The 24,560-nt window shown below is 38.9% G+C and overlaps 2 protein-coding genes across 2 annotated transcripts in view; one reads left to right on the top strand and one right to left on the bottom strand.

The window, feature by feature from the left end:
- crot (carnitine O-octanoyltransferase) overlaps nucleotides 1-17,561 on the top strand; it is a 41,949-nt gene extending 24,388 nt beyond the window's left edge. The window contains exons 12-17 of the mRNA XM_060900266.1: nucleotides 4,666-4,796; nucleotides 4,943-5,066; nucleotides 5,521-5,599; nucleotides 12,035-12,128; nucleotides 13,184-13,303; nucleotides 14,947-17,561. Of these exons, the coding sequence (XP_060756249.1) occupies nucleotides 4,666-4,796; nucleotides 4,943-5,066; nucleotides 5,521-5,599; nucleotides 12,035-12,128; nucleotides 13,184-13,303; nucleotides 14,947-15,067 (669 nt within the window). The 3' untranslated portion in view covers nucleotides 15,068-17,561. The remainder of the gene's footprint in view (nucleotides 1-4,665; nucleotides 4,797-4,942; nucleotides 5,067-5,520; nucleotides 5,600-12,034; nucleotides 12,129-13,183; nucleotides 13,304-14,946) is intronic.
- A 626-nt stretch (nucleotides 17,562-18,187) lies between these two features.
- abcb4 (ATP-binding cassette, sub-family B (MDR/TAP), member 4) overlaps nucleotides 18,188-24,560 on the bottom strand; it is a 64,845-nt gene continuing 58,472 nt past the window's right edge. The window contains exon 28 of the mRNA XM_060900265.1: nucleotides 18,188-18,999. Within this exon, the coding sequence (XP_060756248.1) occupies nucleotides 18,796-18,999 (204 nt within the window). The 3' untranslated portion in view covers nucleotides 18,188-18,795. The remainder of the gene's footprint in view (nucleotides 19,000-24,560) is intronic.

The following is a 24,560-nucleotide window of genomic DNA, read 5'->3' as shown; positions in this document are numbered from 1 at the left end:
GACTAAGGACAGTCTGTCTCCAAGGGAAAAAAAATGCTCGGTTTTTGCCATGCACATCATCTTATTTATTTATTTTTTAAACAGGGCTGACTTCTTTCTCTGGCAGTCATGTCAAGTGAAATTTGTATGAATATACAAATTCATGTGCATTGTGGCTAACTTATTCAAGCCTACTTATCTGACACATTCATCACACATCATTATCAGTGACTGAGAAGGTGCATGTAACATAAAGTCACAAGCTGAATTACTTTCTTAAAACTAGACGGCCTTTCGATTTCATTAAATCGGTGAAATTTAGTTCCCTCTAAAATTTGGTCATTGTGATCTATGTTTATTTCTGTAATATCTTTAAAAAAACAGGCCATTCTGTGTCTGGGAAGTTATTTTAATTTGAGGGGATTAAAGCAAATAATGTGCATGAAATCGTTCGCTTCGCGCAGTCAAGCAGACAGAGGAAGTCCGTATGTGCAGGTTTGCCTTTGATCGTGCACTGACGGTTCCATCATTCTGTCGCTAAACAAACAGCTGATCACGCCGAGGTGCTCGCTGACCGCCGATATTTAAGTTTGGTCCTGCGTTTCCTTTCCTTCATATATAACATAATGTATTTTTCTTCTCGCTTTCTGTTATTGTAGTCGGTCTTTCACGTTTCATTCACGCGCTTGCATCCTCCATTTTTCTCTCCTGTTTCAAATTTGTATCCCACAATGCCTTGCGCGAACGAGGAAAGCCCACTACGTCATGCATTACGTAGTATCTTGTATTGGGTCATGGTGAAACAGGAAAAAATAGCACAGAATTTAGGGCCACATGGCCTTAAATTCATTAATTTTTCTCATCTCATTATCTCTAGCTGCTTTATCCTGTTCTACAGGGTCGCAGGCAAGCTGGAGCCTATCCCAGCTGACTACGGGCGAAAGGCGGGGTACACCCTGGACAAGTCGCCAGGTCATCACAGGGCTGACACATAGACACAGACAACCATTCACACTCACATTCACACCTACGGTCAATTTAGAGTCACCAGTTAACCTAACCTGCATGTCTTTGGACTGTGGGGGAAACCGGAGCACCCGGAGGAAACCCACGCGGACACGGGGAGAACATGCAAACTCCGCACAGAAAGGCCCTCGCCAGCCACGGGGCTCGAACCCGGACCTTCTTGCTGTGAGGGGACAGCACTAACCACTACACCACCGTGCCGCCCACTTTTTATGACCTACGCTTGAAAAATCTGAAAGGCAGTTTACCTTTAATCACTGATTTTTCAGAATGCCTTTGAAGGAGAAACTAGAAGTGTGTATATATAGATGAAGCAAATATTGTCTGATTGAAGTACAAATCGATAGTATGCCGATTTTATTGTCCGATCTGAGTGAACTGCTGGAAAATTGGTATGATTTGACAAGTGAGACCGAAAATGAATCCTTACCATGTTATGAGTGTCGTCTTTGCATAGTTTATCCACTAGAGGGCACACTGCAACTCTACTGTTGTGTCGTGACATTCAAGTAGAGTAGAAGGCGTGTCAAATAAATGAAGGCGTTCGACTATTTCAATAAAGTATTTTATAGTTATACTGTATTAACATTGCATATTAGTGATCAAGAAGGATTACATTTTTTTCTAATTAAGTTATTACGTACGCTCCATCTTCAAAACACATAACCTAAGAAATGTGCATGTTTCCAGATGAATAGGTGTGCGCGTGTGTGTAAGCCTAATTTAAGTAATTCTGTTGTGTACATAGTTCAGATTTTTTTTTATGTACATTTACGGCTGCTTGAAAATATATTTTTGTAATATTCACAGTATTTTAGTATATACATAGTGCTGTGCAAAAGTCTTTGGCATGTGTAAAGAAATGCTGGAGACCAAAAATTGCTTAAAAAGGAATGAAATTAAATGTTTCAATATTAAACAGCAGGAATAAATGAAACAAAGTCAGTATTTGGTGTGAGACGACCCTTTACTTTATATTAAAAAAAAAAGAAATAGTAGTCTGAGGTGGCGGCACGGTGGTGTAGTGGTTAGCGCTGTCGCCTCACAGCAAGAAGGTCCTGGGTTCGAGCCCCGGGGCCGGCGAGGGCCTTTCTGTGCGGAGTTTGCATGTTCTCCCCGTGTCCGCGTGGGTTTCCTCCGGGTGCTCCGGTTTCCCCCACAGTCCAAAGACATGCAGGTTAGGTTAACTGGTGACTCTAAATTGACCGTAGGTGTGAATGTGAGTGTGAATGGTTGTCTGTGTCTATGTGTCAGCCCTGTGATGACCTGGCGACTTGTCCAGGGTGTACCCCGCCTTTCGCCCGTAGTCAGCTGGGATAGGCTCCAGCTTGCCTGCGACCCTGTAGAAGGATAAAGCGGCTAGAGATGATGAGTAGTCTGAGGTACAGTGAGTGCAGTTTGATAAGGAAATGAGCTGTAGGTTTTACTGAGCGTCTTACAGAACCAGCCACAGTTCTTCTGGACACTTTGACTGTCACACTCGCTTCATTTTGCACCAAAACCCAGCAGCCTTCATTACGTTTTCTTTTTTTAATCTGAAAAGTGCTCTGTTACGGAATATGCTGCTCAGATACAAACTTTTTTTTTTTTTTTTCCTGTAACATTTAATTTTGTGCTGGGGGAAAAAAAAGAACGTTTGGACTCTAAAATGTTTTTGTACTCATTCGATAATGTAGAAGTCATAAAATAGAAATCTATAACACAGTTTGTATGGGAAAAAAATAGGGTGCCTAAGACTTTTGCATAGTACTGTGTTTTTTGAATGAAGACATTCAGTCCCTTATCGGTCGGTTATAGGACCGTAAATTTTATCTTTATGATGGTTTCATCAACTTGAGAGGTTGTAGAATTTATTGGGTGTTTTTTTTTTTCAAAGCTTTTCTGTTCTATATCGTGACCAGCCATCAGTGAAACTCGAGAATATATTACAGTATATGACACCATGTAAAGGTGCACCACTCAATTAGTCATGCATGTAATGACCATGACCATAAAGAAGAGGTTACATGATGATGCAGATGATACACAGAGCTGCATAATTGGTCTCACGGTGTCTCAAGTGTCTCAAGACGACACTGATATTTGAGAGCTGGCTCACTTTGGATGTGAGGAGTACACTGGTCACCTGGTCCAAATAGTAGAAGGGACAAACCCACTAGATGATGCTGTGCTTCAAGTTCTGCTGAAAGATTTGTCCAACAAGCAGCCCAAATGGTGGCTGGCAAGTAAAATCTAAAATATAAAGGTTTTAAATTTCTACTGAGGTTGTTTTTAGGACAAGTTGATGACCTTGTGATAATTAGCTCATCTGGCCGTAAGCCTGACGAGCTGTTGGTGTGGCGTGACGTCCATCGTCCACAATTCAGTTAAATCGTATCTCCTCAGTCAGTTCTCCACGGATTCCCGTTCCGATTGTTTTGTTCGAAAGAACTCATCACTGCGCACAAAACTTGGTCGATATTTTATCAGATATTCTGCTAATGAGTTAGTAATTAGGCCAAATTAAAAAATTTTCCAGGCCTCTTACTAGAATTGTATCTCCTCTTGCAATTCTCATCCGGTTTCAGTTCTGATTGATGTTTTGGGCTGATCTTCCCATGAGGAACAAACAATTTGTTTACAACTTTTGTTTATTTTCAGTTAAATCGTATCTCCTCCCTCAGTTCTCGATGGATTTCAGTTCGGATTGTTTGTTTGAAAGAACTAGTCCTTCTGCACAACACTTGCTTTTGCACTTGTATTGTCACATTTTTTTGCTAACGAATTGCTAATCAGGTCACCTTAACAAGTTTGGGACTTCTCACTAGAATTGTATTTCCTCTTGCAGTTCTCACCCAATTTCAGTTCTGATCGATGTTTTGGGTAGATCTTCTCTCGGGGAACAAAACTTGGGCATATATATAAAATATTAATTTTTTTTTCCTACAACTTTGTTTATTTTCAGTTAAATCGTTTCTCCTCCCTCCCTCCCTCAGTTCTCAATGGGTTTCAGTTCTGATTGTTTTATTTGAAAGAACTCGACCTTCTGCACAAAACTTGGTCATTGTGGGGGCGTCGTGGCTCAGGTGCATAAGGCGCCATACCATAAATCCGGGGACCCAGGTTCGATTCCGGCCCGAGGTCATTTCCCGATCCCTCCCCATCTCTCTCTCCCGCTCATTTCCTGTCTCTACACTGCCCTATCCAATAAAGGTGAAAAAAGCCCCCAAAAAATCTTTAAAAAAAAAAACTTGGTCATTGTTTTGTCACTTGTTAGCCAAAAAAAAAAAAAAATTCGTAATTAGGTCAGCTTAACACATTTTTTTCTGACTAGAATTGTATCTCCTCTCTCATTTATCATGCAAATTCAGTTCTGATCAATGTTTTGGGTCGATCTTCCCTTGAGGAACAAAATGTAGTCCTTTTGTTGAGTTTCCTGTTGTAAACAGTTTGTCGTGGAGGTTGGTCCTCTCTCACGTTGTCACATTTCCGTTCTGTTTGATATTTTGGTCGTCATAGTTGTTTTGATGGCAGGTCAGATAAGCTACTACGTCCTTGATGTCCTGGGTCCCCCCCCCAAAAAAAAAAAAAAATTTAGTGCAACAAAAGTTTGATTTCAGACCTTTGTACGTCTTTGAGACTTTTTCCAACCATGATTTCAGTAGTTGCTTTCATTTCCAGACTCAGGATCTGCAGGTCATCTGCTACGCCTTCACCTCTTTTGGGAAAGCAGCACTCAAGAACAAGAAACTTCACCCGGACACATTTGTACAGCTGGCCATGCAGTTAGCCTACTACAGGCAACATGGGAAGTAAGTAAGCGTCTGAAACTACGACGCTTTCCTGCTTTAGGTTCCTCAGTGCGAAGATTTCTTATACATCACATGATGTGGTAATGGTGATGCCCCAAGTGATTGATTTTTTTTTTTCTTTCTTCCATTCTTTCTCTCTCTGTCAGACCTGGGAGCTGTTATGAGACCGCCACCACACGCCGTTTCTATCACGGCCGCACGGAGACTATGAGGCCATGCACAGTGGAGGCCGTACACTGGTGCAAAGTCATGCTGAATCCCTCGACAACTGTAAGCAGCCCAGAACAACACCATCACATGTGACCTGCATCTCAACCCGTAGAGCTTCACGGGGCAGTTTGTCAATTTTTTTTTTTTTAGAGGCCTCTGCTGCCTGTGTGGTGACGTACAATATGGTCAATGTGATTTATGCATTGTGAGTGGCCTTTTAAAGAAAAATAGGCAAGTAGGAGGGGGCGGGGCTTCGTTCAGGGCTGAAAATGAGAAATCTAGTGAGATCCATTGTATACCAAGACATTTTTCAGTGGTACTATGGTACCATATAAGACTATGGTATGTATGAAGGTATGTGGTAGAGGTTAATAGAGATTTGAAACACACGAACGTTGCTGACTGCACCTTTAATCTTTAAAGTGGCCGATATTATTATTATTATTATTATAATTAGCATAATAGTAAATATTTAAATTAGTAATTTTTTTAAAAAATTGGTATTCCTTCACAGACTGAAGAGAAAAGACGAGCACTGCTTTGTGCTTTCAGCAAACACAACAAACTGATGGATGAGGCTCAGAACGGAAAAGGTATGTTGCGTGTCTCAAGTGGTTTTCTCAAAGTTCAGCTTTTAATCTTGGAACCTGAGAATAAGTTTAAAAAAAAATCCTCCTCCTCCTCAAAAAGAACTAAATTTCAACACAAATTTTAATGTGAAACCCATCACATGAAACACTGTCATGTGATCCTGCATCATGTGAAATACTGTCATGTGATACACCATTAAGGGGGAACACGGTCACGTGGAACACGGTCACGTGGAACACAGGCACGTGGAACACAGGCATGTGAAACAGTCACAAGAAACACAGTTGCGTGCGTCACGTGAAACACGGGCACAAGAAACACAGTCAAGTGCGTCACGTGAAACGTGGTCATGTGAAACAGTCACAAGAAACACCGTTACGTGTGGCAGGTGAAACATGGGCACAAGAAACACAGTCGTGCATCACGTGAAACACAGCCACACGAAACATGGTCACACACGTCACGCAAAACACGGTCATGTGAAACACCGGCACGTGAAACTCTGTCACGCAGAACGCTGTCACATGAAACACCATCACATGGAACACCGTCATGTGAAGCCCAGTATTGCACATGGAATTAACCTGCAGTTTGGAGTTTTAACTCCATTGCCACATTAGTTCCAGTCTTTGTTTTTAGCATAATAATCACAGAATTTAATCTATCTAGCTATCTATATATTTTTATTTATTTCTGTCTATTTCTATCTATCTAACCATCTATTTTTCTGTCTGTCTACAACCCCGATTCCAAAAAAGTTGGGACAAAGTACAAATTGTAAATAAAAACGGAATGCAATGATGTGGAAGTTTCAAAATTCCATATTTTATTCAGAATAGAACATAGATGACATATCAAATGTTTAAACTGAGAAAATGTATCATTTAAAAAGAAAAATTAGGTGATTTTTAAATTTCATGACAACACCACATCTCAAAAAAGTTGGGACAAGGCCATGTTTACCACTGTGAGACATCCCCTTTTCTCTTTACAACAGTCTGTAAACGTCTGGGGACTGAGGAGACAAGTTGCTCAAGTTTAGGGATAGGAATGTTAACCCATTCTTATCTAATGTAGGATTCTAGTTGCTCAACTGTCTTAGGTCTTTTTTGTCGTATCTTCCGTTTTATGATGCGCCAAATGTTTTCTATGGGTGAAAGATCTGGACTGCAGGCTGGCCAGTTCAGTACCCGGACCCTTCTTCTACGCAGCCATAATGCTGTAATTGATGCAGTATGTGGTTTGGCATTGTCATGTTGGAAAATGCAAGGTCTTCCCTGAAAGAGACGTCGTCTGGATGGGAGCATATGTTGCTCTAGAACCTGGATATACCTTTCAGCATTGATGGTGTCTTTCCAGATGTGTAAGCTGCCCATGCCACACGCACTAATGCAACCCCATACCATCAGAAATGCAGGCTTCTGAACTGAGCGCCGATAACAACTTGGGTTGTCCTTTTCCTCTTTAGTCCGAATGACACAGCGTCCCTGATTTCCATAAAGAACTTCAAATTTTGTTTCGTCTGACCACAGAACAGTTTTCCACTTTGCCACAGTCCATTTTAAATGAGCCTTGGCCCAGAGAAGACGTTTGCGCTTCTGGATCATGTTTAGATACGGCTTCTTCTTTGAACTATAGAGTTTTAGCTGGCAACGGCGGATGGCATGATGAATTGTGTTCACAGTTAATGTTCTCTGGAAATATTCCTGAGCCCATTTTGTGATTTCCAATACAGAAGCATGCCTGTATGTGATGCAGTGCCGTCTAAGGGCCTGAAGATCACGGGCACCCAGTATGGTTTTCCGGCCTTGACCCTTACGCACAGAGATTCTTCCAGATTCTCTGAATCTTTTGATGATATTATCAGGGGTGATAGCGTTCTGGCGCCGCGCCGGATTTCCGGCGTACCGTGGCTGGGGAAAAAAAAAAATCTAGTTCGCCCATTGTCCTGTGTCATTCTGAGATGCGCAGATAGACAGTAAAGGGAATTCGCATGATATGGAACTAGTGGGAAAAAAATGCCGTCACGGCACGAATTAGACCCTCCCAGCCACGGTACGCCGGAAATCTGGCGCGGCGCCGGAACGCTATCACCCCTGTATTATGCACTGTAGATGATGATATGTTCAAACTCTTTGCAATTTTACACTGTCGAACTCCTTTCTGATATTGCTCCACTATTTGTCGGTGCAGAATTAGGGGGATTGGTGATCCTCTTCCCATCTTTACTTCTGAGAGCCGCTGCCACTCCAAGATGCTCTTTTTATACCCAGTCATGTTAATGACCTATTGCCAATTGACCTAATGAATTGGAATTTGGTCCTCCAGCTGTTCCTTTTTTGTACCTTTAACTTGTCCAGCGTCTTATTGCCCCTGTCCCAACTTTTTTGGCATGTGTTGCTGTCATGAAATTTCAAATGAGCCAATATTTGGCATGAAATTTCAAAATGTCTCACTTTCGACATTTGATATGTTGTCTATGTTCTATTGTGAATACAATATCAGTTTTTGAGATTTGTAAATTATTGCATTCCGTTTTTATTTACAATTTGTACTTTGTCCCAACTTTTTTGGAATCGGGGTTGTATTTATTTCTATGTCTCTCTATTTCTATCTAGCTATCTATTTCTGTCTGTCTAGCTATTTCTTTCTTTTTTTACTCTTTGTTTTTTCAATTTTTATAAACACAAACATTAGAAAAAACAAAACAAACAAAAAAAAGTCCCGCCCCAACCTAATCTAACAGAGAGCACGGCGCTATATATATCTATGTATACATAAAGTAAGTAAATGGAAAGACGACAGGAGACAGGTACACGAAGAACACATACAGTTGGGTCCATAAATATTTGGACAGAGGCAACATTTTTCTAATTTTGGTTCTGTACATTACCACAATGAATTTTGAACAAAACAATTCAGATGCAGTTGAAGTTCAGACTTTCAGCTTTAATTCAGTGGGTTGAACAAAATGATTGCATAAAAATGTGAGGAATTAAAAGCATTTTTAAACACAATCCCTTCATTTCAGGGGCTCAAAAGTAATTGGACAAATTAAATAATTGTAAATAAAATGTTCATTTCTAATACTTGGTTGAAAACCCTTTGTTGGCAATGACTGCCTGAAGTCTTGAACTCATGGACATCACCAGACGCTGTGTTTCCTCCTTTTTAATGCTCTGCCAGGCCTTTACTGCAGCGGTTTTCAGTTGCTGTTTGTTTGTGGGCCTTTCTGTCTGAAGTTTAGTCTTTAACAAGTGAAACGCATGCTCAATTGGGTTGAGATCAGGTGACTGACTTGACCATTCAAGAATATTCCACTTCTTTGCTTTAATAAACTCCTGGGTTGCTTTGGCTTTATGTTTTGGGTCATTGTCCATCTGTATTATGAAACGCCGACCAATCAGTTTGGCTGCATTTGGCTGGATTTGAGCACACAGCATGTCTCCGAATACCTCAGAATTCATCCGGCTGCTTCTGTCCCCTGTCAAATCATCAATAAACACTAGTGACCCAGTTAAACTGGCAGCCATGCATGCCCAAGCCATCACACTGCCTCCTCCGTGTTTTGCAGATGATGTGGTATGCTTTGGATCATGAGCTGTACCACGCCTTCACCATACTTTTTTCTTTCCATCATTCTGGTAGAGGTTGATCTTGGTTTCATCTGTCCAAAGAATGTTCTTCCAGAACCGTGCTGGCTTTTTTAGATGCTTTTTTAGCAAAGTCCAATCTAGCCTTTTTATTCTTGAGGCTTATGAGTGGCTTGCACCGTACAGTGAACCCTCTGTATTTACTTTCATGCAGTCTTCTCTTTATGGTAGATTTGGATATTGATATGCCTACTTCCTGGAGAGTGTTGTTCACTTGGTTGGCTGTTGTGAAGGGGTTTCTCTTCACCATGAAAATTATTCTGCGATCATCCACCACTGTTGTCTTCTGTGTGTCCCCAGGTCTTTTTGCATTGATGAGTTCACCAGTGCTTTCTTTCTTTCTCAGTATGTACCAAACTGTAGATTTTGCCACTCCTAATATTGTAGCAATTTCTCGGATGGGTTTTTTCTGTTTTCGCAGCTTAAGGATGGCTTGTTTCACCTGCATGGAGAGCTCCTTTGACCGCATGTTTTCTTCACAGCAGAATCTTCCAAATGCAAGCACCACACCTCAAATCAAGTCCAGGCCTTTTATCTGCTTAATTGAGAATGACATAATGAAGGAATTGCCCACACCTGCCCATGAAATAGCCTTTGAGTCAATTGTCCAATTACTTTTGGTCCCTTTAAAAACAGGGTGGCACATGTTAAGGAGCTGAAACTCCTAAACCCTTCATCCAATTTTAATGTGGATACCCTCAAATGAAAGCTGAAAGTCTCGACTTTGTCCATGTCCATTATATAATTATAACTTGAATATGTTTCAGTAAACAGGTAAAAAAAACAAAATTTGTGTCAGTGTCTAAATATATATGGACCTAACTGTACATGAAATAAATGAAAGGGCAGACAGTCCTCATCTTCCAAGGACAGATGGTGAGTTAAAGCTTCTGTAAGAAGGAATGCAATGGTTCCCAGATCCTCCAAAACTTGTCCGATTTGTGATTAAGGTCATGAGTCAATTTCTCGAGAGGAATAAGAGCAGAAATCTGTGATATCCACATGTCGACTGTAGGGACCTGGGGAGTTGACCACCGCAGCAAAATACATTTTTTTTTTTAGCCAGAAACAAAAGTATCAACAGAGATTTTGGTGTCCATGTCCGAGAAATTATCTGGAGCATGGCCAAGTAGAATTTCTGTCTATTTCTATCTCGCTATCTATTTCTGTCTGTCTATCTATTTCTATCTATCGATCGATCTATCAATTTCTATCTATCTAGTTATCTTTGTCTAGCTATCTATTTCTGTCTCTGTGTAGCTGTTTATCTATCTATCTATCTATCTATCTATCTATCTATCTATCTATCTATCTATCTATCTATCTATCTATCTATCTATCTATCTTTGGCTGTGTCTATCTATTTATTTCTGTCCATCTGTCTGTCTAGCTATCTATTTCTTTCTTTCTTTCTTTCTTTCTTTCTTTCTTTCTTTCTTTCTTTCTTTCTTTCTTTCTATTTCTATCTATCGATCGATCAATCTATCTATCTATTTCTATCTATCGATCGATCAATCTATCTATCTATTTCTATCTATCGATCGATCAATCTATCTATCTATTTCTATCTATCGATCGATCAATCTATCTATCTATCTATTTCTATCTATCGATCGATCAATCTATCTATCTATTTCTATCTATCGATCGATCAATCTATCTATCTATTTCTATCTATCGATCGATCAATCTATCTATCTATTTCTATCTATCGATCGATCAATCTATCTATCTATTTCTATCTATCGATCGATCAATCTATCTATCTATTTCTATCTATCGATCGATCAATCTATCTATCTATTTCTATCTATCGATCGATCAATCTATCTATCTATTTCTATCTATCGATCGATCAATCTATCTATCTATTTCTATCTATCGATCGATCAATCTATCTATCTATTTCTATCTATCGATCGATCAATCTATCTATCTATTTCTATCTATCGATCGATCAATCTATCTATCTATTTCTATCTATCGATCGATCAATCTATCTATCTATTTCTATCTATCGATCGATCAATCTATCTATCTATTTCTATCTATCGATCGATCAATCTATCTATCTATTTCTATCTATCGATCGATCAATCTATCTATCTATTTCTATCTATCGATCGATCAATCTATCTATCTATTTCTATCTATCGATCGATCAATCTATCTATCTATTTCTATCTATCGATCGATCAATCTATCTATCTATTTCTATCTATCGATCGATCAATCTATCTATCTATTTCTATCTATCGATCGATCAATCTATCTATCTATTTCTATCTATCGATCGATCAATCTATCTATCTATTTCTATCTATCGATCGATCAATCTATCTATCTATTTCTATCTATCGATCGATCAATCTATCTATCTATTTCTATCTATCGATCGATCAATCTATCTATCTATTTCTATCTATCGATCGATCAATCTATCTATCTATTTCTATCTATCGATCGATCAATCTATCTATCTATTTCTATCTATCGATCGATCAATCTATCTATTTCTATCTATCTAGCTATCTATTTCTGTCTCTGTGTAGCTGTTTATTGCTATCTATTTATTTCTATTAGTCTATTTATTTCTGTCTATCTAGCTATTTGTTTGTCCTAGTTATCTATCTATCTATCTATCTATCTATCTATCTATCTATCTATCTATCTATCTATCTATCTATCTATCTATCTATCTATCTATCTATCTTTGGCTGTCTATTTCTATCTATTTATTTCTGTCCATCTGTCTATCTACCTATTTATTTATTTCTCTCTCAGGCTTTGACAGACATCTTTTGGGTTTGTATCTGATTGCCAAGGAAGAAGGGCTTCCTGTTCCTGAGCTTTACTCAGACCCGCTCTATATTAAGAGGTTTGTTTTATTTCTTCCTCTGATTGTTTGGATGCTAAACACGCTGCTGCAGGAGATTTGTACTGAACTGTTGTTATAAGTTTATACGGTAATTATGATTTGTGTTCAGGTTTTAGACCAGGACTGAGTTTAAAGAATATCAGAGACCCTATTTTTGTGATGAATGGTACAAGAACAAAATGTAAGGGCATACAAATAGATTTACATACAGATGGTTATTAATGGTAGAAATAACTAGCTGGCTGATTATAATATTTACAGTAAACATACACAGTCCTCTGCAAAAGTCTTACGGACATGTAAAATAATGCTGTTGACCAAAAATGGCTTAAAAATAATGAAATGAAAAATGTTTCAACATAAAAAAAATGCTGGAAGCAGTAAGCCATAATAAATGAATCAAAGTCAGTATTTGGTGTGAGACGACCCTTTGCTTAAAAAAATTAGTAGTCTGAGGTACAGTGAGTGCAGTTTTATGCGGAAATGAGCTGTAGGTTTTACTGAGCATCTTACAGAACCAGCCCCAGTTCTTCTGGACACTTTGACTGTCACACTCACTTCTTCATTTTGCACCAAAACCCAGCAGCCTTCATTGTTTTCTTTTTTAATCTGAAAAGTGCTCTCTTATGGAATACACTGCTCAGATACAAACTTTTTTTTTTCTGTAACATTTAATTTTGTGCCGGGGGGGAGAACATTTGGACTCTAAAATGTTTTTGTACTGACTCGGTCATGTAGAGTCATAAAATAGAAATCTGTAACAAAGTTTGTATGGAAAAAAAAAAAGGGTGCCCAAGACTTTTGCACAGTACTCTGTATGTTAAGGCACTATATTTTTAGCGGTAGTGTCACTAAAGCAGTGTGTGTCTGTGTGTTTTTATTCTGAATGTGAACCGTTTGGAATCTGCAAAAATGTGAAACATGCAAGGGTTAAATACCAATGTCATTCTAATATGGGGATTTAAAAAAAGAGAGAGAAAAGAAATGTGCAAAGGGTCAATAATGATGAATATAGACAGAATGACTGAAAGTTGTGTGTGTGTTTCTCTGAGCAGCGGCGGAGGAGGTAATTTCGTCCTTTCCTCCAGCCTCGTCGGCTACACAACTGTTCTGGGGGCCGTCGCTCCCATGGTGCACCACGGCTATGGCTTTTTCTACCGCATCCGTGACGACAGGTGAGCAAAACCGCTCCTGTCGCTGAACTACAGTGCTCAGCGTAAATGAGTGCACCCCCTTTTGAAAGTAACATTTTAAACAATATCTCAATGAACACAATTTCCAAAATGTTGACAAGACAAAGTTTAATAGAACATCTGTTTAACTTATAACGTGAAAGTACACCCCACAACAAAAACTACTACATCTAGTACTTTGTATGGCCTCTATGATTTTTAATGACAGCACCAAGTCTTCTAGGCATGGAATGAACAAGTTGGCGACATTTTGCAACATCAATCTTTTTCCATTCTTCAACAATGACCTCTTTTAGTGACTGGATGCTGGATGGAGAGTGATGCTCAACTTGTCTCTTCAGAATTCCCCATAGGTGTTCGATTGGGTTCAGATCAGGAGACATACTTGGCCACTGAATCACTTTCACCCTGTTCTTCTTCAGAAATCCAACAGTGGCCTTAGATGTGTGTTTAGGATCATTGTCATGTTGGAAAAGTGCATGACGACCAAGGGCACAGAGTGATGGTAGCATCTTCTCTTTCAGTATAGAGCAATACGTCTGTGAATTCATGATGCCATCACTGAAATGCAGCTCCCTGACACCAGCAGCACTCATGCAGCCCCACATAAGGACACTGCCACCACCATGTTTCACTGTAGGCACCATGCATTTTTCTTTGTATTCCTCACCTTTGCCACGCCGTACAGTTTTGAAGCCATCAGTTCCAAAAACATTTATCTTGGTCTCATCACTCCAGAGTATAGAGTCCCAGTAGTCTTCATCTTTGTCAGCATGGGCCCTGGCAAACTCTAGGCGGGCTTTTTTGTGCCTGGGCTTTAGGAGAGGCTTCTTTCGTGGACGGCATCCATGCATGCCATTCCCCTGCAGTGTACGCCGTATTGTGTCACGGGAAATAGTCACCCCAGTTTGGCTTTCTACTTCTTTAGATAACTGCAGTGATCTTGCATGCCGATTTTCTTCAACCCTTCTCATCAGAAGACGCTCCTGTCGAGGTGTTAACTTCCGTGGACGACCTGGACGTCTTTGTGAGATGGTTGCAGTTCCATCTTTCTTAAATTTCTGTACCACTTGCTACAGTACTCTGACTGACTGATAAGTAAAGCTTTGCTGATCATCTTGTAGCTTTCACCTTTCTGGTGTAAAGAAATTATTTTCTTTGGGGAATTCTGAAGAGACAAGTTGAGCATCACTCTCCATCCAGCATCCAGTCACTAAAAGAGGTCATTGTTGAAGAATGGAAAAGATTGATGTTGCAAAATGTCGCCAACTTGTTCATTCCATGCCTAGAAGACTTGGTGCTGTCATTAAAAATCATGGAGGCCATACAAAGTACTAGATGTAGTAGGTTTTGTTGTGGGGTGTACTCATTTTTGCACCACCCTAATTTGAGTAAAACTGAAAAATGTGTAATCTGTTATATTATTAACCTTACTTTCACGTTATAAGTTAAACAGATGCTATATTAAACTTTGTCTTGTCAACATTTTGGAAATTGTTCGTGTTCATTGAGATATTGTTTAAAATGTTACTTTTCAAAGGGGGTGCACTCATTTACGCTCAGCACTGTAGTGTGGATATTATTAATAGTGTTGTTTGCCCAGCTTATTTTGCTTCCAATTTTAGGATTGTTGCTTCCTGTACAGCCTGGAAATCCTGCCCAGAGACGGACGCTGAAACATTCTTTCAGAACTTGTGCACCTCCTTCTATGATATGATGCAGGTCATGACTCTGTCCCACTTGTAGAGTAAAGCTGTCTTGGATATCGAGTTCTTTTTGTACAGTTTTAACTTTATGTAGCGAAGCTAGCAGTGATCAAAGTGCCTTTAGCTGTATTAAACCTCAGGCTTCCACATGATACGATGCAGATTCATAAGTAAACAAATTGAAAGCTAAACCTGCTACGATACGTGATTTATGATTCCATTTTGTAACCTTTGATCGATATGTGAACAGCTTTGTTCACAATCTGTTTGCAGGCCTACCATTAATTCGTGATGAATAATTACGTATTATTATTCTATCCACATTCACTGGATGTGAGCAACCGTGTGCTCTGATTGGCTACTCTACTACTAGGATATCAGCTCATATACTGTGAGTAGAGAAAAACAAAACGGCGGAGCATGCTGCTGAACCAACCGAGGATGAAATAAAAAAAACATATGGAATAGAAGTATTTGATGGTAAGAACATTTCCCCCCCCAGAATTTTTTTTTTTTAGCATTTTTCACAAATCGCTCCTGTCATTTTGCTGGTTTGTTTACATTCTAAGCAGAAATTATTTTGTTGGGCGTTTTGTATAAAGTTTTTATTTATTGAATTTGCTAAAAATAAAAATGCTCTGTTTCTCAATCCAGTGAACGTGGATAGAATCTCATCTCATTATCTCTAGCCGCTTTCTACTCAATCTCCGCGTACACGGCTTATAGACAACTCAGCACTACGCTCCTCGTCAGCTATCAGCTCATGTATGACTTGATTTCGTTGAATAACTAACTGTTAAATATCATCTTAATAGCCAGTTAAATTGTTTACACCAAGTTAAAAATATGAATTCTTTTTAATACAGCAATTGTTTGTCCTTATAATCGAACCGATTGTAATTTGCTGCATCAGTTCATTTCGAGCATTGCTTTTTAAGTCAGTCCAAATCCTCAGAAAGTTACACCCCTGGAAATCAAGTAAGGGTTTAAAAAAAAAATTTAACAGAATGTTCCAGAAAGGTTTTGTTTGACCAAAGGCACTTGTAATAATCTCTTATTGCTGCTTTAACTTTCATTTGTAATGACCACTATGAGGAAGTCTCATGGACTAAGGGATTATCCATCCATCCATTATCCATAACCGCTTATCCTGTGCAGGGTTGCAGGCAAGCTGGAGCCTGTCCCAGCTGACTATGGGCGAGAGGCGGGGTACATCCTAGACAAGTCACCAGATCATCGCAGGGCTGATACATAGAGACACACAACCATTCGCACTCGCATTCACACCTACAGGTACGGTCAATTTAGTGCCACCAATTAGCCGAACCCATGCAGACACGGGGAGAACATGCAAACCCCACACAGAAAGGTCCCCGTCGGCCGATGGGCTCAAACCCAGAACCTTCTTGCTATGAGGCGACCGTGCTAACCACTACACCACCGTGCCGCCCACTAAGGGATTAGTCTGTCATTTTAAGTTAGGAATAATTTTTTTTTTTTTGTGCTCTTTTAATAAATCCCTCCATATTTTACAGATCAAGAAGATTTTAAAATGTAGATCAGGTGCTCTTATTGTAGTTCACCAACATAAATGAGAGAGTAATATAGAGAGAATTTAGTCCATCAATGGAATTGCTTAAATACAAACTGTGTTGAGTAAAATCGATTAGTTCGATGTTGAAATTACTTATAATGCTGAATCACTTTAAATTCACTTGATGTCCGTGTTATTTACTGCAATTAGGATTTGCAGCATACATGTAGCTGATCATTATTCGACCTTAATTAGGGATATATATATATATATGTGTGTATATGTTTTCCAACAGATGATGGTGGATGAGATGGCTAAATATTTTTAGACAATAAGACAATCGGGAGGAAAAAGTCCATTGCGAACACTACTTAATAATCCTTTATTTTAATGACCAAAGGCACAGCAGTTGGTGGGGACACAAAAGCCCCGCCCATTTGGTTTTTATTTGATCACAAGACTGAAGCTCGTAAAATGAACAGAAATTCATGAGGGGAAAAAAACTGCTGTAAAATGAAATTAACCGCTACAGTGAGCGCGTGCCTTTCATGTCCAGCATCCTTTCCTCTTTAATAGGGGGAAAAAAAACTTGATTTCATCACTTGTACTCATGGATTTAAACTTTATCCTCAGCTGCTTTAGAGAAGGGGGTGAATCCACAGAAAAACAGAAAATGCAACATATTGAATGTAAATGTATAGAAAACATGATAAACCCGCATGCAAAGATCAATGCAAACGAACAGAAACAATGCAATCATTCATTCTTCCTTTAAGTTCTGTAATTATTTTTCTGTTTTTGCTCATTAATTTAACACAAGTGAAAAATGCTCTTTATTCGTATGTGATATATCTGTATTGTGAGTGTAGCTCAAGAGTTTTTTTTATTTTTATTTTTTATTACTGCATTAATTATTAATCACTTTCTCTCCAAGCTAATGTGAATCCCAGAATTGATCTGTATTTAACTTGATTTTTCTTTGAATAAACATGTTTCAAAAGACTTGCGTGAATAGGAGGAATATTTGCATGAAAAGTATTGGCATCTGCAAGGATGTGTTCAAGCTAAAGAAAGCTGGAACTATGGCGTGGTAGCACGCTGCAATATGACGAGATCAATTTGAAAAGATGTCTCAGAGGAAGCATGTTAATATTCGCTCTCTGTACTTGCACTTGGTAGCTTGCAGATGGGACAAAACGAGATGACGCACTTGCACTATGGATACTAATATTTTCAAAGTATTTTTTTATTCTCAAATGTAGTCATTTCAGTAGCACTCTGCTGATTTTTGTCTGTTTGTACTGAATTCACTGACTGACTATTTCCATTTAATAATAATATGTACATGCTGATAGAATTGTGAGGCCTGTAATCGTAATACTGGACCAGACAAGTTTTCAGGACCTTGTCAAACATCAGTGCTTCCTGTACGAATTTACTAGTTGTAGATATAAAAGACTGAAAATAAATTGTAAATGAATTGTGTGTATATACGTGGATATCTATGGGTTGCTGGGATATTACAGTCTAACATCACATTAAAAAAGTTAGCAAATATAAATAAGTAATAATCTTCACCCCCCCCCCCCCCCCCCAAAAAAAAAAAAAAAAAAAAACTAGGCTGTATAAAAAAAATGTATAAAAAATAGAGACCACAAAAGTGCAATTGCAGAATGTCTAATAATTCCGCGACATAAGTCCCAGTCCTCGTTTTTCCTTTTTGAAAACATTTTCTTTATAAGGCTTCATTAATTTAGTCATAATTGCATACATGTGGCACATTCTGGTTCACTGGAGCTGTGTAGATCAGACTTCATGTCTGTCTCTATCACTGAGTGAAAGTGTGTGGCTTAATTCTTATTTTAACAAATGCTGTTAGTCATATTATAGATTTTAAGTTTTAACTTAACTTGGATAAACGTCCAGGTTAGAACTGAGTACATGTCCAGTGGACCGAAGTAAGTTATTTTTAAAGTTTTGATATTTTCAGCAGTGCGTCTCTTGTCCATTACCTTTTCTTACTGTTATTCTGTTCCAGCTTTTAAATCTTAATTACTGTCACATAGATAGAAAGAACAACAACATCTGCAACTTACAACTTCATCTACATCCTGGCCTTACATAACAGATCATCTAAAAATGTTATTAGCAACATTCTTCTTTACAGTAGACGTTACTGCATTTCTGTTTTGCATAAAATAAATCTTGGTTCAGTGTCCATCTCCAATAGTTGCCTATTTGCTGTAACCCATTTGGGAATTGACGAGGGTGTAGTAAACTCCCTGTTGGTTGAGGAGCTGTTTGTGTGTGCCCTTCTCCACCACCACGCCATTCTGGAACACGGCGATAACATCAGCATTCTGGATGGTGGACAGCCGGTGAGCCACTATGATGCAGGTACGACCCTCACGAGCCTTATCCAAGGCCTCCTGTACAATCTGCACCGACAGAGAAATCAGTCACACTCATGCTGTTGAATATATGCACAGACATGGAGTTACTGCTGCTCTGAGTTTGAGTTTTCACTCTTTTAGTCCTTAATATTAAAGCAATATTCATACATGGGGCTAAATTTTATATCTCTAGACAATGCAGTCAGAAGCCCTTAGACAGTGTAACGTCTGGGTAAATTAGTCACAGTAGTTTTTTCCAATAAGATGGTTTTAATAATGTAAAAAAAAAAAAAAATTATTCATTTCACTATGAACATTTGGCCCTTTCCTCTTAAGGGAGTTTTTGCATTGTTTTTCTTACCACACCAGGGCTCGACGTTAAGGACTGCCTGATTGCCCGGGGCAAGTGAAACATGCATTCGAGCAAGTGGGATACGTCCCCGACATGCCTGACCGGGCAAGTTGGAATGACCATTTATTACAAACTAGCACCACAAAAATTAGGCTTTTTGATCTTTTATTTCAGTTCCTAAAAGCGTCCCTCACTACGTATCCACCATTACGTCTTGGCTGTTTTCTTAGTCTTAGTTTCATTTACTGCTTTGCAAGTTATTATATATACCCCTGCTGTTGTAGGATGGTACGCATACTGTTTATAGACCCCTTGTGCATGACGTCACACATTGCGTGACAATTACAGCTGGGGTCAGACAGACACCGTCTTTCATGCAAGCGAGGCTTAATCCGTCTTCAATATGGTTAAATTTTGCACCGTTTTTGCTTGTTCAAACAGAGAAATAGATAAAAGGCATTACCGTCTCCCCGCTATCAAGAAAAATGTTAACAAATAGAAGCAAATGCTTCAAGAACAATGAGGAAATGAGTGGTTAAAGAATACGAGGAGAGGAGCTCAGCCTGAAAACTCCAGAGAAATTCCTGATTGTATTTTACAAAAACAAAGTCGGAAATGAGGATGGAAGAGTTTGCTTAAGAATCTCGTTTTATTTTATTTTTTTCTGCTCGCATTTGAGTTAGCTCCTTCATGAAAGTGTTTGATTTTCTTACAGGTGAAGCCGCTTCCTTATTCGACACAGAAAACACAGATTGGTTTCAAACAACTCGGGAATAAAAAACCCAACAAGGAGCGACATGCGCGATAAATCCTGAAAGAACAGATTAAGAGCAGAGAGAGCTGGAGCTTTGTTTCTGTTATCAGAGGAACACAGTCCTGTTATGTACCTCTCTCTCATTTTATATTATATATATATATATATATATATATATATATATATATATATATATATATATATATATATATATATATATACACACACACGAGTGATTCCACGCTTATGGGTACTGAAATGGGGACATGAACTTATTTTTAAAAATTCACCTAAAACCATTTCTTTTTTTTACCATCAGGTCACAAAACATGTAATCTTTAATGAATGATATGTTAAAAGATAACTTTAATTTTCTGAGATGTAATAAAAACATTTATATGCCAAAGTCAGAACGTAACAGAAGTGTTGTGGACATATATATTCTCAATTTTAACAATGTAGAATTACTTTTTGAAACATAGGAAGGTGATGTTTTAGCAAATATAATTAATAAACATGTGTAGTAGAATAAACATACACATTCTTTCAATAAGATTAACATGGTATATAGCTAGATTGTAATTAATTTGTAACAGACGTGAGATAGACAATCGTAACCGACATCATTTTGGAACTCATAGGCTTGACTTTGGCATATAAATGTTTTTATTACATCTCAGAAAATTAAAGTTATCTTTTAACATATCATTCATTAAAGATTACATGTTTTGTGACCTGGTGGTAAAAAAAGAAATGGTTTTAGGTGAATAAGTTCATGTCCCCATTTCAGTACCCATAAGCGTGGAATCACTCATATATATATATATATATATATATATATATATATATATATATATATATATATATATATATATATATATATATATATAAAATTTATTTTGTTATCCACCTCTAGGTTTATTTAAAAAAAAAAAAATGCTGCATCATGACAGACCTACTGCACTGATTCAGTTACAGGTTGCCAGGTCTGTATAAAAACACCCACAACCTATACACTAAACTATTTTAAACTCAAACATTATCTTGTCTGTCATGATGCAGTGCGTTTGTTTGTTTGTTTGTTTAAAACCTTGAGGTGGATGATGGAACAAAAAAACCCCAATATATAAATATCCTCAAACACCGTACTGTTCAAGTCTTGGCACCCTATTGTTTTCTTCATACAAACTTTGCTATAGGAGTTCTATTTTATGATTTCTACATTATCGAGTAATGAACCTACAGTCAGAGAGTTCTACACAAACACACTGAACTTTACAACAGCTGTGTGCATGTGAAATGAAAAAAAAAAAAAGACGAAAGCACGGAAAACCATTTTGGATAAAATTGTTCTTGTCCATTACAAGTAAAAAGTAAGCAATAACCAAACTTAATCATAAACTTAATCAATAACCAAACTTCAACTCAATGTGTGATCTTCGTTTTATGTTGCAATTCACAACTGTTCTATGGTTTTCCTAAAAAAAAAAAAAAAGTACTCGCCAAATAGGGGGAAAGTGATATTGGGGGGAAAGTGGGTTTAAAAGTTAATGTCAAGCCCTGCACACGTGTCCACACTTGCACGCCGATCACAATATACATCCTTTTTTAACTTAATAAAGACTGTCCTGTATTCATCCCTGGACTATTCACAGCATCCTCATACTGAATATCCTTTCCACATGCAGTACTTAGTACTGCTTGTCTTTACTCATGTGCACCTGTATACAGTAATGATTGATAACCTCCCCATCCTCATGCCACCCAGATTGGTTCCCTTTTGAGTCTGGTTCCTCTTATAGCTTCTTCCTCACGTTATCACAGAGTGTGTTCCTCACCACCGTCGGCTTGTTCATTATGGATCTAAATCTGCACCAGATTTCTGAAAAGCTGCTTTGTGACAATACAGTGCCTTGCAAAAGTATTCATACCCCTTGAACTTTTTCACATTTTTCCACCTTACAACCACAAACTTCAGTTTTTTATTGAGATTTTCTGTGATGGCCCAACACAGAGTAGCACATAATTGTGAAGTGAAATGAAAATGATAAATGGTCTCCAAAATTTTAAACAAATAAAAATCTGAAAAATGTGGTGTGCATTAGTACAGCCCCCTGTACTCTCTCATCTCATCTCATTATCTCTAGCCGCTTTATCCTTCTACAGGGTCGCAGGCAAGCTGGAGCCTATCCCAGCTGACTACGGGCGAAAGGCGGGGTACACCCTGGACAAGTCGCCAGGTCATCACAGGGCTGACACATAGACACAGACAACCATTCACACTCACATTCACACCTACGGTCAATTTAGAGTCACCAGTTAACCTAACCTGCATGTCTTTGGACTGTGGGGGAAACCGGAGCACCCGGAGGAAACCCACGCGGACACGGGGAGAACATGCAAACTCCACACAGAAAGGCCCTCGCCGGCCCTGGGGCTCGAACCCAGGACCTTCTTGCTGTGAGGCGACAGCGCTAACCACTACACCACCATGCCGCCCCCCTGTACTCTGATACCTCTAAATACAATCCAGTGCAATCAATTGCCTTCAGAAGTCATCTAATTAGTTAATAGAGTCCTACTGTGTGTAATTTACTTTCAGCATAAATACACTTGTTCTGTGAAGGCCTCAGTGGTTTGTTAGAGAACACTGAAGAACAAACAGCATCATGAAGACCAAAGAACTCACCAGACAGGTCAGGGATAAAGTTCTGGAGAAGTTTAAAGCAGGGTTAGGTTATAAAAAAATATCCCAAGCTCTGAACATCTCAAGAAGCACTGTTCAATCCATCATTCAAAAATGGAAAAAGTATGGCACAACTGCAAATCTACCAAGACATGGCCGTCCACCTAAACCGACAGAGCGAGCAAGGAGAGCACTGGTCAGAGAAGCAGCCAAGAGGCCCATGATCACTCTGGAGGAGCTGCAGAAATCCACAGCTCAGGTGGGAGAATCTGTGCACAGGACAACTATAAGTCGTACACTCCACAAATCTGGCCTTTTTGGAAGAGTGGCAAGAATAAAGCCATTGTTGAAAGACAGGCATAAGAAGCCATGTAGGGGACACAGCAAACATGTGGAAGAAGGTGCTTTGGTCAGATGAGACCAAAGTTGAACTTTTTGGCCTAAATGCAAAGCGCTATGCATGGTGGAAAACTAACACTGCTCATCACCCTGCACACACCATCCCCACTGTGAAACATGGTGGTGGCAGCATCATGCTATGGGGATGGTTTTCTTCAGCAGGGACAGGGAAGCTGGTCAGAGTTGATGGGAAGATGGATGGAGCTAAATACAGGGCAATCCTGGAAGAAAACCTGTTGGAGGCTGCAAAAGACTTGAGACTGGGAAGGAGATTCACCTTCCAGCAAGACAATGACCCTAAACATACAGCCAGAGCTACAATGGAATGGTTTAGATCAAAGAATATTCATGTGTTAGAATGGCCCAGTCAAAGTCCAGACCGAAATCCCATTGAGCATCTGTGGCAAGTCTTGAAAATTGCTGTTCACAGACGCTCTCCATCCAATCTGGCTGAGCTTGAGCTATTTTGCAAAGAAGAATGGACAAAAATTTCAGTGTCTAGATGTGCAAAGCTGGTAGAGACATACCACAAAAGACTTGCAGCTGTAATTGCAGCAAAAGGTGGCTCTACAAAGTATTGACGCAGGGGGGCTGAATACTAATGCACATCACATTTTTCAGATTTTTATTTGTTTAAAATTTTGAAGACCATTTATCATTTTCGTTTCACTTTACAATTAATGTGCTACTCTGTGTTGGTCTATCACATAAAATCTCAGCAAAAAACTTAAGTTCGTGGTTGTAAGGGGGCAGACACATTCCTGAGGCCCCACCCCCGCCTGTTGTCAACTGCGCTCAGCAAATTCACCCCCTCAGACGTGCCTGTCTAACTAGACACAGAAACTTAAATAATGACAGTGGCACAATTAGAAATACTATTGAATGATAAAACTTTATATCCATCAACACCTATTTAATCGAGAAAAAGCAATGGTGAAATAGGCAATTGCATGGTGAAAAAATCCATCAGACATCATGGTTAACAAGTCTGGTTAACTAAAGTTTAGCCTCAAGAAGCCTTTGAATGAGTGAGTCAATGAACAACATGTCAAGAACATAACCTAGGCCTACAACAGTTACTTTAGTATTCAGAACAAGAACATTCATTTGGTATATAACCGTTCGTTTTCATTTTGGAATCCAGGCGACTTTTAACTTGTGAAAACAAAGAGCGATAACAAAGAAAAATATCTTGCTTCTCAGAAATAAATCTCAAAATGTTAGGCTATGTGAAACATTTCATCCTTTCACACACGTAATGTCCCAAACAGCAGTGGCACACAGCTTTGCGCATTCAGTTTGACAGCCATGGGTCAACTTACAAGGGCACTTTCCTACTTTTCTGGAAAGCGAAGTCATTAATTAAATCATTGAACTCAAGCTGGCGTAGCGTGTGAAGACATGGTGGACAGTGA

The sequence above is a fragment of the Neoarius graeffei genome, chromosome 19 (assembly GCF_027579695.1).
Source record: "Neoarius graeffei isolate fNeoGra1 chromosome 19, fNeoGra1.pri, whole genome shotgun sequence".
Lineage (NCBI taxonomy): Eukaryota > Metazoa > Chordata > Actinopteri > Siluriformes > Ariidae > Neoarius > Neoarius graeffei.
The sequence above is the reverse complement of the archived record's forward strand: the minus strand, read 5'-3'. Positions and strand labels throughout refer to the sequence as shown.